This window comes from Sturnira hondurensis, unplaced genomic scaffold (genome assembly GCF_014824575.4).
Source record: "Sturnira hondurensis isolate 20B ecotype Veracruz unplaced genomic scaffold, ASM1482457v3 Scaffold0013943, whole genome shotgun sequence".
In the NCBI taxonomy this organism is placed as follows: Eukaryota; Metazoa; Chordata; class Mammalia; order Chiroptera; family Phyllostomidae; genus Sturnira; species Sturnira hondurensis.
Window position 1 is genome coordinate 40,717 of NW_028086574.1, and position 21,233 is coordinate 61,949.

The following is a 21,233-nucleotide window of genomic DNA, read 5'->3' on the forward strand; positions in this document are numbered from 1 at the left end:
TTGGAAATGCAGTCCTCAGTCCAGGTACATGTGATCCCTGGTCCAGACAGGCAACAAATCAATGTTTCTCTCCCTCTCTTCCTGTCTGTAAAAGCAGTGAAATAAAACATCCTTGGGTAAGGACAAAAATAAATAAATAAAGGGCCAAACTATGCATAAAGATATAATTAGTTTAATAACACCTTCTCACATTCTACATAACATAAACATTTAACTTATGAACAGTTCTGCATTGAGAATATTGGTAAAAAAATAAAGTCACCTTTTCCTCAGCAAGGTTCCTTCAGTGTCACTATACTGAAAAAAAAAATAGAACATTTACTAAATTCAATCCACTTACAGTGAGAACTCTCCAATGTCAAAAGGTATAGATTTATCAGTAAAGGTTTCCTATGTCCACTTCACACTCAAAGCCTTTAACCAGTGTGAAGTGTGTTTAAGGTGGTCATGACTATGAGATAAGAGATTTCCCACCTTTTATGTCCACATAAGGCCTATCTCCGGTGTGAACTCCCTGATAACAGGAGTAAGGATAGAAGAAGCATTTCCCGTGTNTGAGAACTCTCCAATGTCAAAAGGTATAGATTTATCAGTAAAGGTTTCCTATGTCCACTTCACACTCAAAGCCTTTAACCAGTGTGAAGTGTGTTTAAGGTGGTGATGACTGTGAGATAAGAGATTTCCCACCTTTTATGTCCACATAAGGCCTATCTCCAGTGTGAACTCCCTGATAACAGGAGTAAGGATAGAAGCATTTCCCGTGTCCACTGTACTCAAAAGGCCTTGTATCAGAGTGAAATTTCTGAATATAATGGAGCTTAGTACTACAAGAAAAAAACTTCTCATATTACCTGCATACATAAATCATTTTTCCTATCAGCTCTCAGAAGATAACAAAAGAAATGACTAGAAAATAAGAGATTTCTTGAATTTCCTTAACTTGTAAGAACTTAGTCATTGGGAATTCTTTGAGGACAATGACAGCCACGGCTCCTGGTAAAGGATTTCCCACATTGACTGCAGGCATGAGGCCACTCTCCTGGCTGAACTACTTGATAATAATAAAGCTTTCTGATAAAAAAAATTTCATATTCTTTGCAGCCATAGGCCAATCAACTAAGTGAACTCTCTGATGCCAACGAAATGATGTTACAGATGTTTTCTAATATTCACTGCACTCATAAGGCTTTTCTTTTGTGTGAACGCTGTGATGCTAACAGAGGTGATAGCTACAGGTAAAGGACTTCCCACATTCACCACACTCATAAGGCCTTTCTCCAGTGTGAACTCTGTGATGATAACGGAGGGCAGAACTACTGGTGAAAGATTTCCCACATTCACCACACTCATAAGGCCTTTCGCCAGTGTGAATTCTCTGATGATAATAGAGGGCAGAGCTACTGAAATAAGATTTCCCACATTCACTGCACTCATAAGGCCTTTCTCCAGTGTGAACTCTGTAATGTTTTCTGAGGTCAGAGCTACTGGTAAAAGATTTCCCACAATCACCACACTGAAAAGGCCTTTCACCAGTGTGAACTCTGTGATGTTTACGGAGGGCAGAATTACTAGTAAAAGATTTGCCACATACACCACATTCATAAGGCCTTTCTCCAGTATGAACTTTCCGATGATTATATAGGGCAGAGCTACTGATATACGATTTCCCACATTCACCGCATTCATAAGGCCTTTCTCCAGTGTGAACTCTGTGATGTTTACGGAGAGCAGAGCTATTCGTGAAAGATTTCCCACATTCACTGCACTCATAAGGTCTTTCCCCTTTGTGAACTCTCTGATGATAACACAGGGCAGAACTACTAGTAAAAGATTTCCCACATTCACCACACTCATAAGGTCTTTCTCCGGTGTGAACTCTGTGATGTTTACGGAGGTCAGAGCTCCAGGTAAAAGATTTCCCACATACACGGCACTCATAAGGCCTTTCTCCAGTGTGAACTCTCTGATGATAAAGGAGGTCAGAGCTACTGGTAAAACATTTCCCACATGCACCACATTCATAAGGCCTTTCTCCAGTGTGAACTCTCTGGTGTTTATGGAGGGCAGAGCTACTGGTAAAAGACTTCGCACATTCACTGCACTCATAAGGCCTTTCTCCACTGTGAACTCTGTGATGTTTCCGAAGGGCAGAGCCACTAGTGAAAGATTTCCTACATTCACTGCACTCATATGGCTTTTCCCCAGTGTGAACTTTCTGATGATAACGAAGACCAGAGATTCCTAGAAAACATTTTTCACATTCACGGCACGCATAACATCGTCTTCCAGTTTGGACAGCTTGGTCTAGAAGTGGTGAGTGTTTGCAGCCAATGGCTTTCTTACATTCTTTTTTTGTGTGGTAAATATTTCTCCTTTGAAAATCCTCCCCAAATGTTGATATTTCATTTGCTCTTTCTTTGGTGTTAGGAGCTTGTTGTTGGATATTTCCTGAGTTTGTAAAAACCTTCTGCTCAAGCTCCTTGTACGTAAAAGTCCTTTCAGACACATTGAAATTGCAGCCTTTCACAAGTGAGGCTCTGTCCACACCTCGTACAAAAGACTTCTGTCTCAAGTGCTGCTCCTGGTGCTGGTGATGCTTTGCAATGAAACAAAATTCTTTTGCACATGCCCCACACCTCAGCAGTTTCTCCCTCTGTTGAGTTCTCTGTTGGTCAACCAAGAGAAAAATTTCTCTCAAGACACACCCACAACTGTCACAGGGGTGGCTCTTCTTGGAAGACAAAGCTGCCTTGGGATCCTTTGCCTGCAACACTCTTACAGAAAGGTTCTGGTCAGTGGGAGCCTCCACCTCCATGGCTCCACAGCAGCAACCTGAACAAAAACAAATACCGGTGAATTTGATGTTGAGTTAGTAGAAAAAGAATATTTCCCACACAATGTCCCTTTTGCAAAGCTAGACATGATTCTATGGGCTGATTTTCAAGACAGTTAGACTCTGTGGTAATGGCTGTTATTATTAGTTGGCCCCAAAGGTCAGTAAATAGTGGAGACCTCGCCAAAAATCATACAACCACAGGATGAAAAACAAAGAAGAGAGACAGGGCCTGTTCTAGCTGTTCCTCCACAAATGGCTTCCTGAAGGGTCTTTTCTTCTGGTAATGAGAGGCTGTGTAAGAGGTTGAATGTGCCCAAACACATAAAAATCAATTGTATCACAGCACATGATGTTCAAGGTCAAAGTAAGAATACGTGAACGCTGACTGATGTACTTGTTTGTTTGGAGCATTGGCCTGGAAACTAAAAGTCCGCAGGTTTGATTCCTGGTCAGGACACATACCTAGGCTGTGAGCTCAATCCCTGTCACCAGTCATGGTGCATGCGAGAGGCAACTGACTGATGTTTCTCTCTCAAATCTCTCTCTATATATCTTTTCTTCCTCTTTCTATAATCAATAAACATATCCATGGTACGGATTAAAAATATAATGCTCAAAAACAGAAGAATATGTGCACACTGTGAAGCTCTGCGGACATGAATCAAGTTTGGAGGGTAGTTACGAGAGATGTGTGAATGAAATGGTTGAGGTGAAGGGTTTAGAAAAAGAGAGATTATTCATAGGCTGTGTACCCTCGGAGAAATGATAACTATTAGAACTGAGTAGTTGCAATTGTATCAACAATAAGAACAAGAAGACTAAGCTGTGGCAGATTAATTAGATTAAGAATGATAACAACAGGGGGGACTTCCGCCAAGATGGAGGCATAGGTGGAAACACTGTGCCTTCTCCCACAACCAAGTTTGAATACAACAAAGGTTTAATAAACAAAGACGCAGCCAAAGAACAGAAAATTGAACTATATGGAAGTCCGACAACAACAAACCGTTCAACCAGATAGGTAAGAGAGGTGGAGCCAGCAGCGAAGCAGGGTTGGGCAGAAAGGATTTCTCCACCCCAGGCGCCCAGGCAGCTGGGGTAGCATCGGGTGGACCCAGTGAGGGCGCAAGGCGGCAGGCTGACCACGGTTACAAGTTCGCGGGCAGATAAACCAGCAAAGGAGTGAGCAGTGAGACAGACCATGCAGGCCTCAGCAACGGGAAGCAGCAGAGAGGGCCTGCCATTGCTTCCCTTTTACCCCACCCCCACATATAGCGTCACAACCCAGTGACTTAGTCACCCCGCCCTGGTGAACACTCAGGGTTCTGCTCCTCATATGTAACAGGTATGAACAGACCAAAATATGGCTCAAGAACTCAAAGCCCCAGAGCCGATAACTCTAAGTGACCAAGAAATAGTCAACCTATCAGATGCACGGTTCAAAACATTGGTGATCAGGATGCTCACAGAACTGGTTGATTTTAGTCACAAATTAGAGGAACAAATGAAGGCTAAACTAATTGAAATGAAGGGACATGCACAGGAAACCAATAGTGATGGAAAAAAAACTGGAACTCAAATCAAGGGAGTGGACCAGAAGGAAGAAAAAAATGACCAAAAAGAAACATATGAAGAAACAAGAATTCAAAAAAATGAGAAGCTTAGGAACCTCCAGAACATCTTTAAACGTTCCAACATCTGAATGAATTATAGTGGTACCAGAAGGGGAAGAGGAACAGCCACAAGTGGAAAACTTATTGGAACAAAAAATAAAGGAGAACTACCCCAATCTGGCAAAGGAAATAGACTTCCAGGAAGTCCAGGAAGCTCAGAGAGTCCCTAAGAAGGTGGACCCAAGAAAGAACACACCAAGGCACATCATAATTACATTACCCAAGATGAAAATGAAGGGGAGAGGTTGCAGGCCAGTTCCCAGCGGGGGACACACGAGAGGCAACCATACATTGATGTTTCTCTCCTCTCCTTCCCTTCCTCTCTAGAGATAAATAAATAAAATCTTAAAAAAAAAGAAAAGAAAAGAAAATGAAGGAGAGAATCCTAGAAGCAGCAAGAGATAAGGGGATAGTTACCTACAAAGGAGTTCCCACCAGACTGTCAGAGGATTTCTCAAAAGAGACCTTACAGGCAAGAAGGGGCTACAAAGAAGTATTTCAAGTCATGAAATCCAAAGACCTACAACCAAGATTGCTCTATCCAGCAAAGCTTTCATTTAGAATGGAAGGGCAGATAAAGTGCTTCTCAGATAAGATCAAATTCAAGGAGTTCATCATCACCCAGCCCTTATTATATGAAATGTTAAAGGGACTTCTCTAAGAAAAAGAAGATAAAAATATGAACAGTGAAAAGACAGCAAACTCACAGTTATTAACAACCACACCTAAAACAAAAGCAAACTAAGAGGACAGCTAGATCAGGAGCGGAACCATAGACATGGAGATCACATGGAGGGTTAGCAACAGGAATGGGAGGAGGAGAAGAGGGGAGAAGGTACAGAAAATAAGTAGCATAGATGGTAGGTAGAAAATAGATAGGGGGAGGGCAAGAATAGTATGGGAAATATAGAATCTAAAGAACTTCAGACACGTGGACATAAACTAAAGGGGGAAGGAATGGTAGGGGAGGGGTTGTGCAGGGTGGAGGGGAATGAAGGGGGGAATAGAACAAGTATAATGGTATAACCAATAAAATATATTTAAAATAAAATAAGAAAAAGAAAAATAAACAAATAAAATTTAAAAAATAAAAGACGATGATGAAAGAAGTTCAAGAAAACATAAATAAATACAAAGACATCCTGTGTTCATGGATTTCAAAACTTAATATTGTTAACATGCCTATAATACCCAAAGCAATCTACAGATTAAATGCAATCCCCATCACAATTCCAACCGCATTTCACCTGAAAATTTTTTTAAAAACAATTGTGAAATATAGGAAACCTGAAAAGATCTTGAGGAACAAAAGCAAGCTGGACACTACTAATAATATTTGCTCCAAAATAATAAGAAAATTAAATGTCAGTTCTGAAATCCAAAAATTCCTTCAAGACAAAAGAGAAAAAAAGCTTTGGAGATCTGTATTGGAAACAATTTCCCTGATGTGACANCACAGAAATGTAGATCACAAGGAGGGAGATTGGGGGAGGAGGGGAAGAATGGAGGAAATGGTCAAGGGAATAAGAAATACCATTGTTAGGTACAAAATAGACAGGAGGAGGTAAAGAACAGTATTGGATAGGAAATGGAGAAGTCAAAGAACTTACATGTATGTCGTATGGACATGAACTAAGGGAGGTGAATACTGGAGGAAAAGGGGGTACAGGGCATAATGAGGGAAAGGGGGGAAATGGGACAACTGTAATAGCATAATCAATAAGATATACAAAAGAAAAAAGAAAAAAGAAAAAGAAATGAGTGCTGGATGGTGTGTCTCAGTGTATTGAGTGCTGGCCTCCAAAGCAGAGGGTGTCAGGTTTAACACCTGATTGGGGCCTAACTCACGGTACAAGTCTCCAGTTGGGGGCACGTGAGAGGTGAACACACATTAGTGTTTCTCTCCTTTCTTTCTCCTAAGCTTTCCCTCTCAAGAAAAATAAATAAATAAAATCTTCTAGAAAAAGACAATGATGAAAGAAGTTCAAGAAAACATAAGCCCTGGCTGGTATAGCTCAGTGGACTGAGTGCAGGCTTGCGAACCAAAGGATCGTGGTTCGATTCCCAGTCAGGGCACATGCCTGGGTTGCTGGCTATTCCCAACAGGGGACACAAGGGAGGCAACCACACCTTGATGTTTCTCTCCTTCTCTCCTTCCCGTCCCCTCTAAAGACAAATAAATAAAATCTTAAAAAAAAAAAGAAAATATAAATTAGTACAAAGACAGCCTGTGTTCATGGATTTCAAAACTTAATATTGTTAACATGCCTATAATACCCAAAGCAATCTACAGATTAAATGCAATCCCCATCACAATTCCAACAGCATTTCACCTGAAAATTTAAAAAAAAAAACAATTGTCAAATGTAGGAAGCCTGAAAAGAACTTGAAGAACAAAAGCAATCCGGACACCACTGATAATATTCGTTCCAAAGTAATAAGAAAATTAAATGTCAGTCCTGAAATCCTAAAATTCCTTCAAGACAACAGAGAAAAAAAGCTTTGGAGATATATATTGGAAACAATTTCCCTGATGGGACACCAACTACCAGGCAAAAACCAAAAATAAACAATCCTAACTACGAAAACACAAACAACTTTCTGCACAGCAGAATGATTAACAAAATGAAAAAAACAGCTACAGAACGGAAACAAACACTCAGAAACCATGTAGAGGTAACCCTCTGAGATACTGTTGGCTCAGTTCAGAGCACCACCATAAAGCAAGTATTTCCACATAGGAAAAAAGTCACAGCAATTTTTTATTTCCCAGTGAATACAGAAGTTATGTTTATATTACAGTGCAGTCTATTAACACAATAGCTTCGTCTAAAAAAACCCTACATAACTTGGTTAAAAATAGATTATTGCTGAAAATCACTAACCAGTATCTCAGCCTGCTGTTAAAATGGCAGCAGTCCCTTTGCTCACTGAAGTGTTTCCTAAAATATTGAATTTGTAAAAAACACAATATCTGCAAAGTACAATAAAGCAGAGTGCAAAAAAGACATGCACCTGAATCGGATGAGAAATTCATCAAATATACAAGGTATTCAAAAGACTCATTAGCCCACCCTGGCCTGCAGTAGCTCAGTTGGTTAGGGCAAACGATCTGATACTCAAAGGTTCAGAGGCCCATGCTCAGAACACACAAGAATCAATCATAATAAGTAGAACAACAAATCAATGTTTCTCTGTCTCTTCAAAAAGCGATAAATACAAATTAAAACAAAAAAACTAATCATTAGCCCCAAAACACAGTGAAAAGCACGACTAATGTAGAGACATTTTTGCAAAAAGTATGTACAAATGACCAACAAGAATACAAAAAACGCATTTCCTCATTAATCAAGATGGAATCCGGTTCCCTGCACGACCACCAACCACAAACGCCTCCCTATCAGGGTGCTGCAGAGGAGGTACTGGGGCTGCAGGGAGAGAAGAGGGCAGCCTGACAAGGCCAGGATCTGCCTAGAAAACTGAAGCAAGCAGTACCCACCGTCCTCACAGGTGAGGACTGAGCGCACCCTAGGGAACAGAGGGCACGGGGGAAATGCAAACCCTGCTCACGGTCACCGGGAGAGAGTGACGGTCTTACCCTGCGAGGATATAAGAGCAAAATTCTCCAGCATCACATGGAGGTACAGGCGTCTGTCAGCTGCATTAAGGAGGCTCCATTCTGTCCTGGAGAAATACACGGCCACATCCTCAAAGGTCACCCTAACCTGTCAGAATTGATACAAATGAGTCTGGGACAGTCTATACAAAGCTCCCCCACATTCAACCTGGGCCCACTTCAGCGTGGACAACCCCTCCAAGTCCCAGTAAAGACGCGACTCGGATTCAGATTGCTGAATGCAGACACACCAAGAACCCCAGGTTCCCGGGTCCTCCTGGCTCAGGTGCCTCTGTACCTGTTCACAGGGCGCGCCCTCCCGGGCCACCCTTCCATAACCCGCCAGACTCTCGCGGGGCCCGACGCCCCGCACCGGGGCTGCAGGCCTCAGTGGTGTGAGGGGAGGGCCCGGGACGCCACTCACCTCAGCCAGGTGCCTCCACATGGCCTCCGCCATCGGACTCGGTGGGCAGTGAGGGGCCCCAGTGGCGCGCAAGGCGGGTGTCCCTGGTTTACCGAGCTCCTGTCTCCGCCCTGGCGCCTCACTCCCCCGCAGCATCACCTGGCATCCAATATGCTGCCGTGACCATTACTCTCCCACCTTCTCCATTGGATTTTGAGACCCAAGATGCTGACTTAGTTCTCACACACACTGGGAGAAGAGGAAATGCCCGCCACTGAGGACCTGAGTCCTGTCCTACTTGAGTGTCCAAACGGAAATGCTTTTAAGGAGCGTTCATTGGCTCGTTGTCCCTGTATTCCACGTCCGCCTCCTGGGTAATGTAGTTCTTGCACTCCAAGACTGGGATGCTGCATTTAACCCCCGGACTCCAGGAGTGGATTTACAGACCCCAAGAATATTCTCGGAATACTAAATGCGCTCTGTCGCCCTCCAGCGGGCATCACTTCTTGGGCGAGGTAGTCTCTGGCGTGCCTGCAAGGCTCCCCGCCCTGCTGCCGCCGCCACCTTATTTTAAAATGTTGGTTTTCGTAATCTTTCTTAAGGATCTGCACCACTTTCTGATCTTCAGACATCCTGGGTCCATTTGAGCCCATCTAGCATGTGGCTCTTTCAAGCAGAAGGTGGTTGGGGGAGGTTACGCCAGTCCTAACGCTACCATCCTGCCTCAGTTAGACCCACAATGCAAAGTGAATGTAATACCACATACACTAATGTTGAAGCGCATCTGTGTCTGATGCAGCGAGAAGTCTGAGCTCTGCCTGAACAGCTGTGTGACTACAGTCCACGCTGATTTCATCGTGTGTCTCTGACTTAAATTATACACTTTTTGCAAACCATGGAGTACATGTTGAAGACATCAAAGACATGCAATTCTAGAAATTCAGCCCAGAAATTTTATGTAAACTTCCAGACCCCAAACTAAATATGCCAATAAAGCTTTCACACTCATTTGTTGGCTCCTTAATGTATAATGTAGTCTGTTAAATGTGCAATCACACTATGTAAAGAATAACAATATATACCTTAATTTTATCACATTTGATTGTGCTGGCTGTTATAGCTCAGTGGATTGAGCGCCAGCTTGCAAACCACAGTCATTGGTTCCATTACCAGTCAGGACACATGCCTGTGTTGTGAGTTAGGTTCCCTGGTTCATGGCACTGAGTCACCCAAGAGGCATCCACACATTGATGTTTCTTTCCCTCTCTTTCTCCCTCCCTTCCCCTCTCTCTAAAAATAAATAAATAAAAAGTTAAAAAACACTACACTGATTAAAAACACAAACTGTTATCTAGGTCTTCATGTACTTGCATGCCATCCTTTTGTAGGTGGAGTGTCTTGCCTTCCTGTTGATGTCAGCGCATTATTTCTGACGCACAAGAAATCACATCATAATGAAGAGGACATGCCCCCGTGGGCAGCCTGGGAAACTTTACCACACAAGTAACACAGTCGCCCCATCATGTGTATGCCACATAGTGCACCAGAAGATAGGACACACTTTCAAAAACAGAAAAAAAGATGCACAATGTAAACACAAATGAAAACTATTTATTTGTCATTCAAATATCAACTAAGAAAAGTTGTTTGAAAACTAGGACAATAGATATCTGACTAAGTTGCCGGTATTTTTGTTAGTGTGATCATGGGATTGTAATTATAATGACAAGAGAACTTGTGAGATAATGATTGGTATGACATTTCAATGTGATAATGTGACAAGGAATATTGGGGTCCCCAAACAGGAAACCTCCCACTAACATGGCCGGGGAAAGAAACAGTGGAGCAGAGCCATTGACAGTTACTTGCACAGCTAAAGAAATTAGCAAGCAATGTGCCTGCTGCTCTCTAAGTCGGGGGTGTGGGTGTGACCTCAACTAAGCACGCAGCTGCAGGGCTTGCTGTGCCTTTTCTGAGGCAGCTCCTACCCCCGGGGGCCCTCTTTGCCAGGACTAACAAATGGCAGGTGAGAAAGGCAGGTGACACAAGGAAGGGCAGACGTAACCCTTTGTGGAAGGAGTCAGAAATGGGGTGCAGGAGGNTTGACAGTTACTTGCACAGCTAAAGAAATTAGCAAGCAATGTGCCTGCTGCTCTCTAAGTCGGGGGTGCGGGTGTGACCTCAACTAAGCACGCAGCTGCAGGGCTTGCTGTGCCTTTTCTGAGGCAGCTCCTACCCCCGGGGGCCCTCTTTGCCAGGACTAACAAATGGCAGATGAGAAAGGCAGGTGACACAAGGAAGGGCAGATGTAACCCTTTGTGGAAGGAGTCAGAAATGGGGTGCAGGAGGAAGATCCACGCCAGGATTTAAACCCAAGTGTGGGGCAGCCATTGCCCTCTTGACCATGCCACTTGGGAAGAAGCCTCTTGTCCATACAGCAAGTCGGCAGGGGTCTCGGCCACACAGTTTGAAAGGGTGCAAAATGACCCCTGCCAGCCTGCCATGAGGGAGTGCCACGTGGTTTTGGATTAGGAGCAGGAGCCTAGCTGAGCACCGACAACAGGAAGAAGCTGGAATAAAGACAGGAACCTACCAGCTAGGCTACAGACTTCTATTTCTCTTCCTCGGAGACAGCACCCCTGACTGGCTTGCTTTAGCAAGAAGAGGCAGGGCTGTGTGTTTGTGGGTGTTTTTTCTTTTGTTTGTTTCTAAAGGGAGTGGGATTGAACGACAAAATTCTGCCATTATTCTAAACCTGTACAACTTTTACATAAATAGTTCTCTTCCTTTTCAGAAGACTCTGACTTTGGGAGTCACCGGTTTCTTTGGCTTTGAGCAACACCCAAAGTGGCTCTGTTACAAGACAATTAGACACATGTTCAGGAATTATATTTAGAGAACTGAAGAAGTACACATTTATAATGAAAGCTGACCCATGTTTAGGTGAGAATTCTTTTACATCACATGAAGGGAGCTCAGTTGGTGAGAAGATCTGACACAAAGTTGTGGGTTCAATGCCCACTCAGGCCATTTGTAAGAATCAACCAATCAATGCAGCATAAATCAGTGGGATAACATATCAACATTTCTCTTTCTCTCCTTTCCTCTCCATAAAATGCATAACACACTGATGTTTCTCTCCCTCCCTTTACCCTGCCTTCCTCTCTCTAAAAATAAGTAAATAAAATCTTTAACATTTAAAAAAATAGTAATTCTGTAAGAAGCTTTTCCCTATTTAAAAATTCAAATGTTTTGCCATCTCGCAAGACGGTGGGTGAAAAAACGGAGAAGCCGGATACTAAGGTGAAGAAACCCAAAGCCAAGAGCGCTGACGTTCGTGGCAAGGTTAAAAAGGGTAACCTCAAGGCCAAGACGCCTAAGAAGGGGAAGCCCCACTGCAGCCGAAACCCTGTCCTAGTGATAGGAATTGGCAGGTATTCCCAGTCAGCTATGTATTCCTGGAAGGTCATGAATGAGAGGAAGCATTCTGCAGCTAACTCCTGCACTGAAAAGAAAAAGGAGAAAGTTATGTAAACCAGTTGGTGGCAACAAGAATGGTGGTACCTCCTTGACTGATGAAACTTCGTAAAATGCCTAGACACTATCCTGCTGATAAAGCTTGTTGCCTCAGAAGCTTGCTGAACCATGGCAAGAAGCCGTTCAGTCAACACGTGATAGAACCATGGGCCCCCATCACTCCCAGGACCATTCTGATCATCCTCACGGGCGCGCAAGAGGCAAGAGGGTGGTTTGCCTGAAGCAGCTGAGCAGTGGCTGGCTGCTTGTGACTGGACCTCTGGCCCTTAATCAAGTTCCTCTGCATAGAACATTCCAGAAATTTGTCATCGCCACCTCCACCAAAATTGATATCCGCGGTGTGAAAATCCTCCAGTATCTCACTGATGCTTACATCAAGAAGACAAACCTGCGCAAGCCCAGACACTACATGGGGAGGTCAATGACACCAAGAAAGAGAAATACAAGATTACAGACCAATGCAAGGGTGATCAGAAAGCCGTGGACTCACAAATTCAGGGAAAAATCAAAGCAGTTCCTTAGCTCCAGAGCTACCTCCCATCTGTTTGCTCTCACCAATGGACTTTATCCTCACAAAATGCAGTTCTAAATTTCTTTTTAAAAACCTAATTAAATAACTGATGTGTTAATAAAAATTTAAAATTTAATTTTAAACAATTTTTTTTGTTTGTTTCTCAGATTGCAGTAGGTGTCCAGGTCTGGGTCTCAAATCATCATTCACTATCCAGACTGGCTGAGGGGGTTGCAGGTTTTAGAAGACTGGGAACCTAGGACACCCTGGATCCAAGACAACTCCTCAGGTTGGGTGGGGTCCCTTATACAGTTTTCAATGAGTTTTGGAATACTACTAGCAGCCATTCAGCCACAAAGATCTCAGCTCACAAAGGATACAGACTGGATTCCTGCCACATACCAAGATAGAAGTGACATGCTAACGTTAGTACCCCTCTCAGTTTTTTTTTTTAAAGATTTTATTTATTTATTTATCTGTAGAGGGGAAGGAGAGAGGGAGAGAAACATCAATGTATGGTTGCCTTTTGTGCGTCCCCTGCTGGTAGTTAGCCTGCAAGGAACCGGCCTGCAACCCAGACATGTGTCCTGACTGGGAATCGAACCGCGATTGTCTGGTTCGCAAGCCCGCGCTCAATCCACTGAGCTACACCAGCCAGGGCCAGTACCCCTCTCAGTTTTGTAGTGAAGTCAATATGCTCCGCAAGGAGGATGAAACTGTTTTCAGCTGGTTCTGACATCGCATTACAGAGAAGGCAGCCTACCAACTGAATCCGATGATACTTTCACAGCAGAACCTAAGCCAAGACAAAGATACAAAATACAGAGAGTAGTTGAACCTGAACATATTACCTAAAAGCACCAAGGAAATACGTTAGTAGAAAAAAATCCAGGAACATTTGGAGGAGAAAAAATGGAACCAAACGTGACAGACACCATGAGACTCTGAAGTTTATTGAAACGGGAAGCTGAGAGAGAAATGAACCTACCTCCACTAGCGAGGATGTTCTACTTGGAAGTGTCTGAGCCACAAGGCGTTGAGTGATGTATGACCCTAGAATACCATGATAAAACCTTTCACTGCAGCTCCATGAAATAAGCCAACAAGCCACAGGGGAGCATCAGGACCATTTTCCACATACTCACCACCACAGATGACCCTGTTGTCTGAAAGCTGGTGAACATCTAGGGCAATGTGTTGGCCATCAACACAAATGGGCCACACTCATGAGCTGTACCTGCTCCCTTATTCCTGGGACATGATCATTCAGAGAGTTGGGCCCAAGCTCATGTTTCACAAGAGGCACAGATGTGATGAGGAACTCCTCACAGTGAGTGGGAGGGCCAACTATCCTCTCTTGGTGAAGGTAATTCAATCAATTTACACGAAACAATCTGGCCATGGAGTCAACCTACTGAACCATAGCTACCCTTAGACTAAGGTGAGCCTCTGGAGGAGATGAGATCATTAGTAAACAATTATCTGAAAAATGAAACACGATGTCATGGCTTTCCTCAACTCTTCTAAATATCCTAGCTCACAACTTACTACATCTGACTGACCTCTCTTTCTCAAGGTCTCATGAATTCTTACTAAGTGATCATTCTCATAAATCTTGTAGCCATCTGACAAAATCCATAGTTCAAGTTAATCTCTCAGCCCAGGCCAGATAGCTCAGTAGGTTAGAGCACCATCTCATGATATGCCAAGGTTGTGGGTTCAATCTCTGATATCTGCAAGAATCAACCAAAGACTTCATAAATTAGTGCAACAACAAATTGCTGTTTCTCTCTCTCTTACCCTATCCCTTCTTCTCTCTTTCTAAAATCAAAAAATAATATTCAGCCCTGGCTGGTGTGGCTCAGTGCATTGAGTTCTGGCCTGGTTGCCTGTTTGATTCAAAGTCAGGGCACATGCCCGGGTTCCCCGATGCATAATGTAGTCTATTAAATATGCAACATTACTAGCACAAAATGAAAACATACATACCATGCTGTAAAAATACTTTATTGATTAAAAAAGGCGAACCATTATCTGAGCCTTCGTTAAGTTGCAAGCAATCATTTTGCAGGTAGAGGGTCTTGTGTTCCTACTGAAGAGAACGCATTATCTCTCAAGCTCAGTAAAGCACATCTCAGTAAAGGGGGGTGTGCACACATGGGGAAGTCTGAGGAATTTTACTACATTAACCCCCCAGTTATCCAATCATACAAATGACAAGTATGGCATAAGAATATAGGACCCTTTTGAAAATAAAAAAATGCATAACAGAAACTTAAATAGGTGTCTACTTACTTGTAATCTGAATGTCAATAAAGAAAATTGTTGAAAAAACTGGCAGAAATAATTGCGACAAAGTTACTGGAATTTTTGTTAATGTGAAGATTGTATTGTAATTATCATAATAAAAGAGAAATTGTGAGTAACAGACATAATTACTGATTCATAGGTGACAGGGTGTGATACTGTCAATGCAATAGTTTTAGGAACATATTGCGGAATTATGTTTTGTGAGACACCAAGACACACTTGAAAAACCTGACAATAAATGGTTCTACAATACAAATAGTGATACAGTCAAGCACTTAAAGAAACTTCAAGCTAAAGTGTGGGGAGGATGTTAGAATTCAATAAGACGAGTTTGAACTGAGCCTGCAAATGAACTGACACCTCATCTCTGCTTAGGGGACCATAGCTGTTCCCATGGTTATTATTCTCTTCAACATGATGGAAACTTCATTCTTACTATATAGATTGAACACTAAAAAGTGTATTTGTATCTCTATAAAAATGGGGAAAATCACCTTGACTTACCACTAAATGATAGGTTACCATGAAAATTCAATGACATCAAAGTAATGCTCTAATGTCTGAAGTCACTCCCAAGGGCTGCTCAGCACTGCTCCCTCTGTTAAAAATAAAAAACCAGTACCACATAGGGCTTTAGAGATTCAACTCTAATCCAGGACATTCTACTGACAGCAGTGAGGAGGGAAAAAACAGAACTGGAGTCCATTTTCAGAGTGTACATACAAGCCACCTGGTGACTTTAAATGAATTGTTAAAAAAATGTCATGGAAGCAGATTGCAAATACCATGAAGGATGCTCAGCGCGGATCCCCTTCTCTGAAAAATCCTGAGAGCTACATAATTCTGCTAACTGGGTGTGGAGACATAGATTCAACCCGATTTTGCCAACGGGCCCGTGTCAAGCAATCAGGAATAAGAATCTCAGTTGTGACCAGAGTGCACTAGGCAGCAGATGAGGGTTCTGATCCAACCAGAAGGATCACGTTCCTACCCAGCGATCTCTGGTGCAGACAGAGACACTGGAATGGAGGATGAGGCTGCTGGAAATGGTCATGGCTGCATGGAATACAGGGTGAGCACCATCGTCTCCTCCACCCAGTCCTGGATGGAGTAAAGGATCAAGTGGGCACTCAGTTTCCTGTATGAAGAGGTGAACACCAGGGAGATAACAATACAATAGGTCTCCAGCATCACTTCTCAAAATGTCCCAGATATCACGTCCCACTATCCTCAAAAGCCAATTGACAAAATGCAGCCAAGGCTCAACATTGTTTTCCCTGGGGACATCACTGGAAATCAGACAGGATTCCCATGAATGCTGTAAGGCAGATGTTAAGCCCTTTAAGACATCAGCAACATGCACAAAAATCATGATAATTGCAATAAAAACAGCAGCAACAGCTGAGTTTCCCATTTCAGCAGTCTTTGCTGTCTCCCTGCCTTGCACTGAGGCCTTAATACACAATAGACAGCATCCCCAGTTCACCACCAGATTCATGAGTTTGAATCCAGCATTTTTTTTTATAAATTTTATTTATCTTTAGAGGGGAAGGAGAAAGAGAGAAACATCAATGTATGGTTGCCTTTTGTGGGTCCCCTGCTGGGAGTTGGCCTGCGAGGAACCCGCCTGCAACCCAGGCATGTGCCCTGACTGGGAATCGAACCGCGTTCCTCTGGTTCGCAGGCCCGTGCTCAATCCCCTGAGCTACACCAGCCAGGGCCCATGAATCCAGCATTTTGGATCCGACAGTCGTCTGCTCTGACCTTGGAAAAACCTTCTTCCTGATCCCTCATTTCCCCCAAAATACAGTAAGTTATTAACTCACAGGAGGCAGTTGAATTAAGAAGGAAATAATCAAACAGCAAATCCTGTTATACAAGTACCCAAACGTGTTTACTGAATTTCATTACCTCTGTTGAGTCTCAAAAGGCCCATGGTCTGTGCCTTCGTTAATTTCATGTAGTGAAGTGAGATTGGGGGAGTTTTATGATCACCCAGAGATGCCACACTGGGGAACCCATATGGGAAACCCTGAAGCCACATTGTCCCATGTGGGGTCTGTGTGGACTGCAGCTGATAATGGGGGATCAGAGAGAAGCTCCATTTACTTTTCACAAGCACCAGGGGCAGGTCTGCGGTGTGTGGCCTGTGCATGGCTCCCACGGGAGATAACTGGTGGGATCAGGTTATAGCTACTGCCTTTGAAATGAGCACCAAGGCCGGGATAAAAGATGCTGTTCACCCATATTTTGCACAGGAGGAAACTGAGGCCCATTAAGTGCACTATGTTCCTTTAATCATAAAAATGTTCCATAATCTTAAAATGAATCCCAAATTGCATGGCCGAGGGTATGGGAAGTCTAAATACTGACTTCTACCCTTTGGCCTCCAGGAGGGCTTTGAGGATCCACAAATATCCATTCACCCTCTTACCACCCGGTACACCTGCAAATGCTGCTGCAGGCAGCCAACCCTAGACATTAGACCATAAACATGGGTGAACTCCAACAAGTAAGGCTTTTTATTATATTACTAAATGTAGTAATACTTCTACATTACTTACAAAGTTGATGAAGTATGTTAATAATGCAGATTATTCTTTAGAGTACATAATATGTACCTATTACACTGTGTACAATAAAAGAAAATTCCAATGATTAGGTCATATTTGCCACTATTAAAAACAATTATTCCATAAACCAAAAATTACTTCTTATTCAAAAAGTCAAAGTGGGTGACATTGCAACACGTATCTTTGCTATTTCACTGCCCTATTTGTTAAAGAAGAGCCCAAAATCATGACAGAATAGGTAAGTGGGTGAGCACACATTTAACAATGTTTCACTAAAAACACAACAGCAGTACATACACTCCTGAAAAACGCTCATCATGAATCATTACAGAAATGCAACTAAAAGAGCGCATACACACTCAGGAAGAGCTAAAATTAACAAAACTTGTACAAATCAATATTTTGCTATGGGAAAATGCTGAAATGGAAGGGGGGAAATGCAACCCTCATACACAATGAGTAAAAAGGCATAAAGGGCCCTAGTCCCTTTATGGTTAGAGCATAATCCAGAGGTGAAAAGTTGCAGGTTTGCCTCCCGGTCAGGGCACACAAGTAGGTTAGGAATGAGAACCCTGATTGGAGCATGTAACTAATCAATTTTTCTCTCTCTCCCTTCCTGTCTCTCTAAAAGCAGTAAAATAAAATGTCCTGGGGTGGGGATAAAAAAAAAAAGACAGCCCAAAACAGTCCATAAAGACACAGTTTAATAATACTTTGTGAGGTCCTGCAAAACTTAAACATTAAACTTATGACACAGGCCCACACTGAGAACACTGATAAAACATTAAAGTCAGATGTTTCCTCAGCAATTTGACTTCAGTGTCATTATACTGAAAAACAAAACAAACAAAAAAAACCCAGAACATTTCCTAAAATCTATGCATTTACAGTGAGAACTCTCCAAGGTCAAAAAGGTATAGCTTTGTTGGTTTCTTATATTCACTTCACACTAAAAGCCTTTACCCAGTGTGAAGTGTGTTTAAGGTGGTGATGACTGAGATAAGAGATTTCCCACCTTTTATGTCCACATAAGGCCTATCTCCAGTGTGAACTCCTTGATAACAGGAGTTAAAGATAGAAGAAGCATTTCCCGTGTCCACTGTACTCAAAAGGCCTTGTACCAGAGTGAAATCTCTGAATATAATGGAGCTTAGTTCTACAATAATAAAAATTCTTCATATTGCCTGCATATATAAATCCTTTTCTTGAGTCACCTCTCAGAAGATAACAGAAGAAATGGCTAGAAAATAAAAGATTTCCCAAATTTCCTTAATAAGAACTTAGTCTTTGAGACCCAAGGTCAATGATAGCCATCGCTACCAGTAAAAGATTTTCCACTTTCAATAGGGATATAAGGCCATCCCCTGGGTGAACTATCTGATGATAATAAAGGTTACTGATAAATAAAAAAATTTCACATTCCCTGCAGGCATAAAAGGCCATTTTACTAGGTGAACACTCTGATGACAACGAGGTTAATGTTACAGATGTTTTCTACATTCACTGCAATCATAGGCTTTTCTTTTGTGTGAACCCTCTGATGCTAACAGAGGTGGCAGTTATAGGTAAAGGATTTCCCACACTCACTGCACTAATAAGGCCTTTCTCCAGTGTAAACTATGTGATGTTTCCATAGGTCAGAGCTACTGGTAAAAGATTTCCCATATTTAGCAAACTGAAAAGGCCTTTCTTAAGTATGAACTCTGTGATGTTTATGAAGGGCAGAACTACTAGCAAAAGATTTCCCACATTCAAAACATTCATAAGGCCTTTCTCCAGTATGAACTTTCCAATGATTTTGCAGGCCAGACCCACTGACGTAGGATTTCCCACATTCACCACACTCATAAGGCCTTTCTCCAGTGTGAACTCTTTGATGGATACGGAGGGCCCAACTCTTCGTAAAAGATTTCCCACATTCACTGCACTCATAAGGCTTCTCTCCTTTGTGAATTCTCTGATGATAACAGAGGGTGTAACTCCTGGTAAAAGATTTCCCACATTCACCACACTCATAAGGTCTTTCTCCAGTGTGAACTCTGTGATGTTTATGAAGGGCAGAGCTTGTGGTAAACGATTTCCCACATTCACTGCACTGATAAGGCCTTTCTCCAGTGTGAACTGTATAATGACTACGGAGGTTAGAGTTCCAGGTAAAAGATTTCCCACATACATGACACTTATATGGCCTTTCTCCAGTGTGAACCCTGTGATGTATAAGGAGGGCAGAGCTCTTGGTAAAAGATTTCCCACATTCACTGCACTCATAGGATCTTTCTCCACTGTGAACTCTGTGATGTTTACAGAGGTCATAGCTACTGGTAAAAGATTTCCCACATTCACCACAAACATAATGTCTTTCTCTAGTGTGAACTATTTGATGTTTACGGAGGGCAAAGCTACTGGCAAAAGATTTCCCACATTCTCTGCATTCATAAGGCTTTTCTCCCGTGTGAACTCTCTGATGTTTACGGAGATTCGAGCTCCAGGTAAAAGATTTCCCACATACACGGCACTCATAAGGCCTTTCTCCAGTATGAACTCTCTGATGATAAAGGAGGTCACAGTTACTGGTAAAACACTTCCCACATGTACCACACTCATAAAGCCTTTCTCCAGTGTGAACTCTTTGGTGTTTATGGAGGGCAGAGCCTCTGGTATAAGATTTCCCACATTCATCACACTGAAAAGGCCTTTCTCCAGTGTGATCTCTGTGATGTTTCCGAAGGGCAGAGCCACTAGTCAATGGCTTTTCCCCAGTGTGAACTTTCTGATGATAACAAAGACCTGAGATTTCTAGAAAACATTTTTCACATTCATGGCACGCATAATATCGTCTTCCAGTTTGGACAGCTTGGTCTAGACGAGGTGTGTGTTCACAGTCAATGGCTTTCTTACATTCTTTTGTTGTATGATAAATATTTTTCCTTTGAAAATCCTCCCCAAATGTTGACATTTCATTTGCTCTTTCCTTAGTGTTAGGAGCTTGTTGTTGGATATTTCCTGAGTTTGTAAAAACGTTCTGCTCAAGCTCCTTGTACGTAAAAGTCCTTTCAGACACATTGAAATTGCAGCCCTTCACAAGTGAGGCTCTGTCCACACCTCTTACAAAAGACTTCTGTCTCAAGTGCTGCTCCTGGTGCTGGTGATGCTTTGCAATGAAACAAAACTCTTTTGCACATGCCCCACACCTCAGCAGTTTCTCTCTCTGTTGAGTTCCCTGCTGGTCAACCAAGAGAAAAATTTCTCTCAAGACACACCCACAACTGTCACAGGGGTGGCTCTTCTTGGAAGACAAAGCTGCCTTGGGATCCTTTGCCTGCAACACTCTTACAGGAAGGTTCTGGTCAGTGGGAGCCTCCACATCCATGGCTCCACAGCAGCAACCTGCACAAAAACAAACACCAGTGAATTTATCATTGAGTTAGTAGAAAAAGAATAGTCCCAACACAAAGTCCCTTTTGCAAAGCTAGACATGATTCTATGGGCTAAATTTCAAGACAACAAGTTAGAATCTGTGGAAATGGCTGTTACTATTGGTTGTCCCAAAAGGTCAATAAATGATGAAGACCTCACCAAAAAAGATACAACCATTACATGAAAAACAAAGACGAAAGGCAGGGCCTACTAGCTGTTCTTCCACAAATGGCTTCCTGAAGGATCTTTCCTTCTGGTGATGACAGTCTATGCAGAAGAAGTTGAAAGTGCCCAAACACATAAAAATCAATTGTATCACAGCACATGACTTCAGGTTAGTGTAAGAATATGTGAACC

The 21,233-nt window shown here is 42.6% G+C and overlaps 1 protein-coding gene across 1 annotated transcript in view; it reads right to left on the reverse strand.

Annotated features, from left to right (window-relative positions):
* Positions 1-561: 561 nt before the first annotated feature.
* LOC118998271 (zinc finger protein 814-like) overlaps positions 562-21,233 on the reverse strand; it is a 29,920-nt gene continuing 9,248 nt past the window's right edge. Inside the window, 5 exon segments of the mRNA XM_037062334.1 lie at positions 562-2,832; positions 8,108-8,234; positions 8,550-8,711; positions 12,253-12,433; positions 18,908-20,846. Of these exon segments, the coding sequence (XP_036918229.1) occupies positions 1,049-2,832; positions 8,108-8,234; positions 8,550-8,711; positions 12,253-12,433; positions 18,908-20,846 (4,193 nt within the window). The 3' untranslated portion in view covers positions 562-1,048.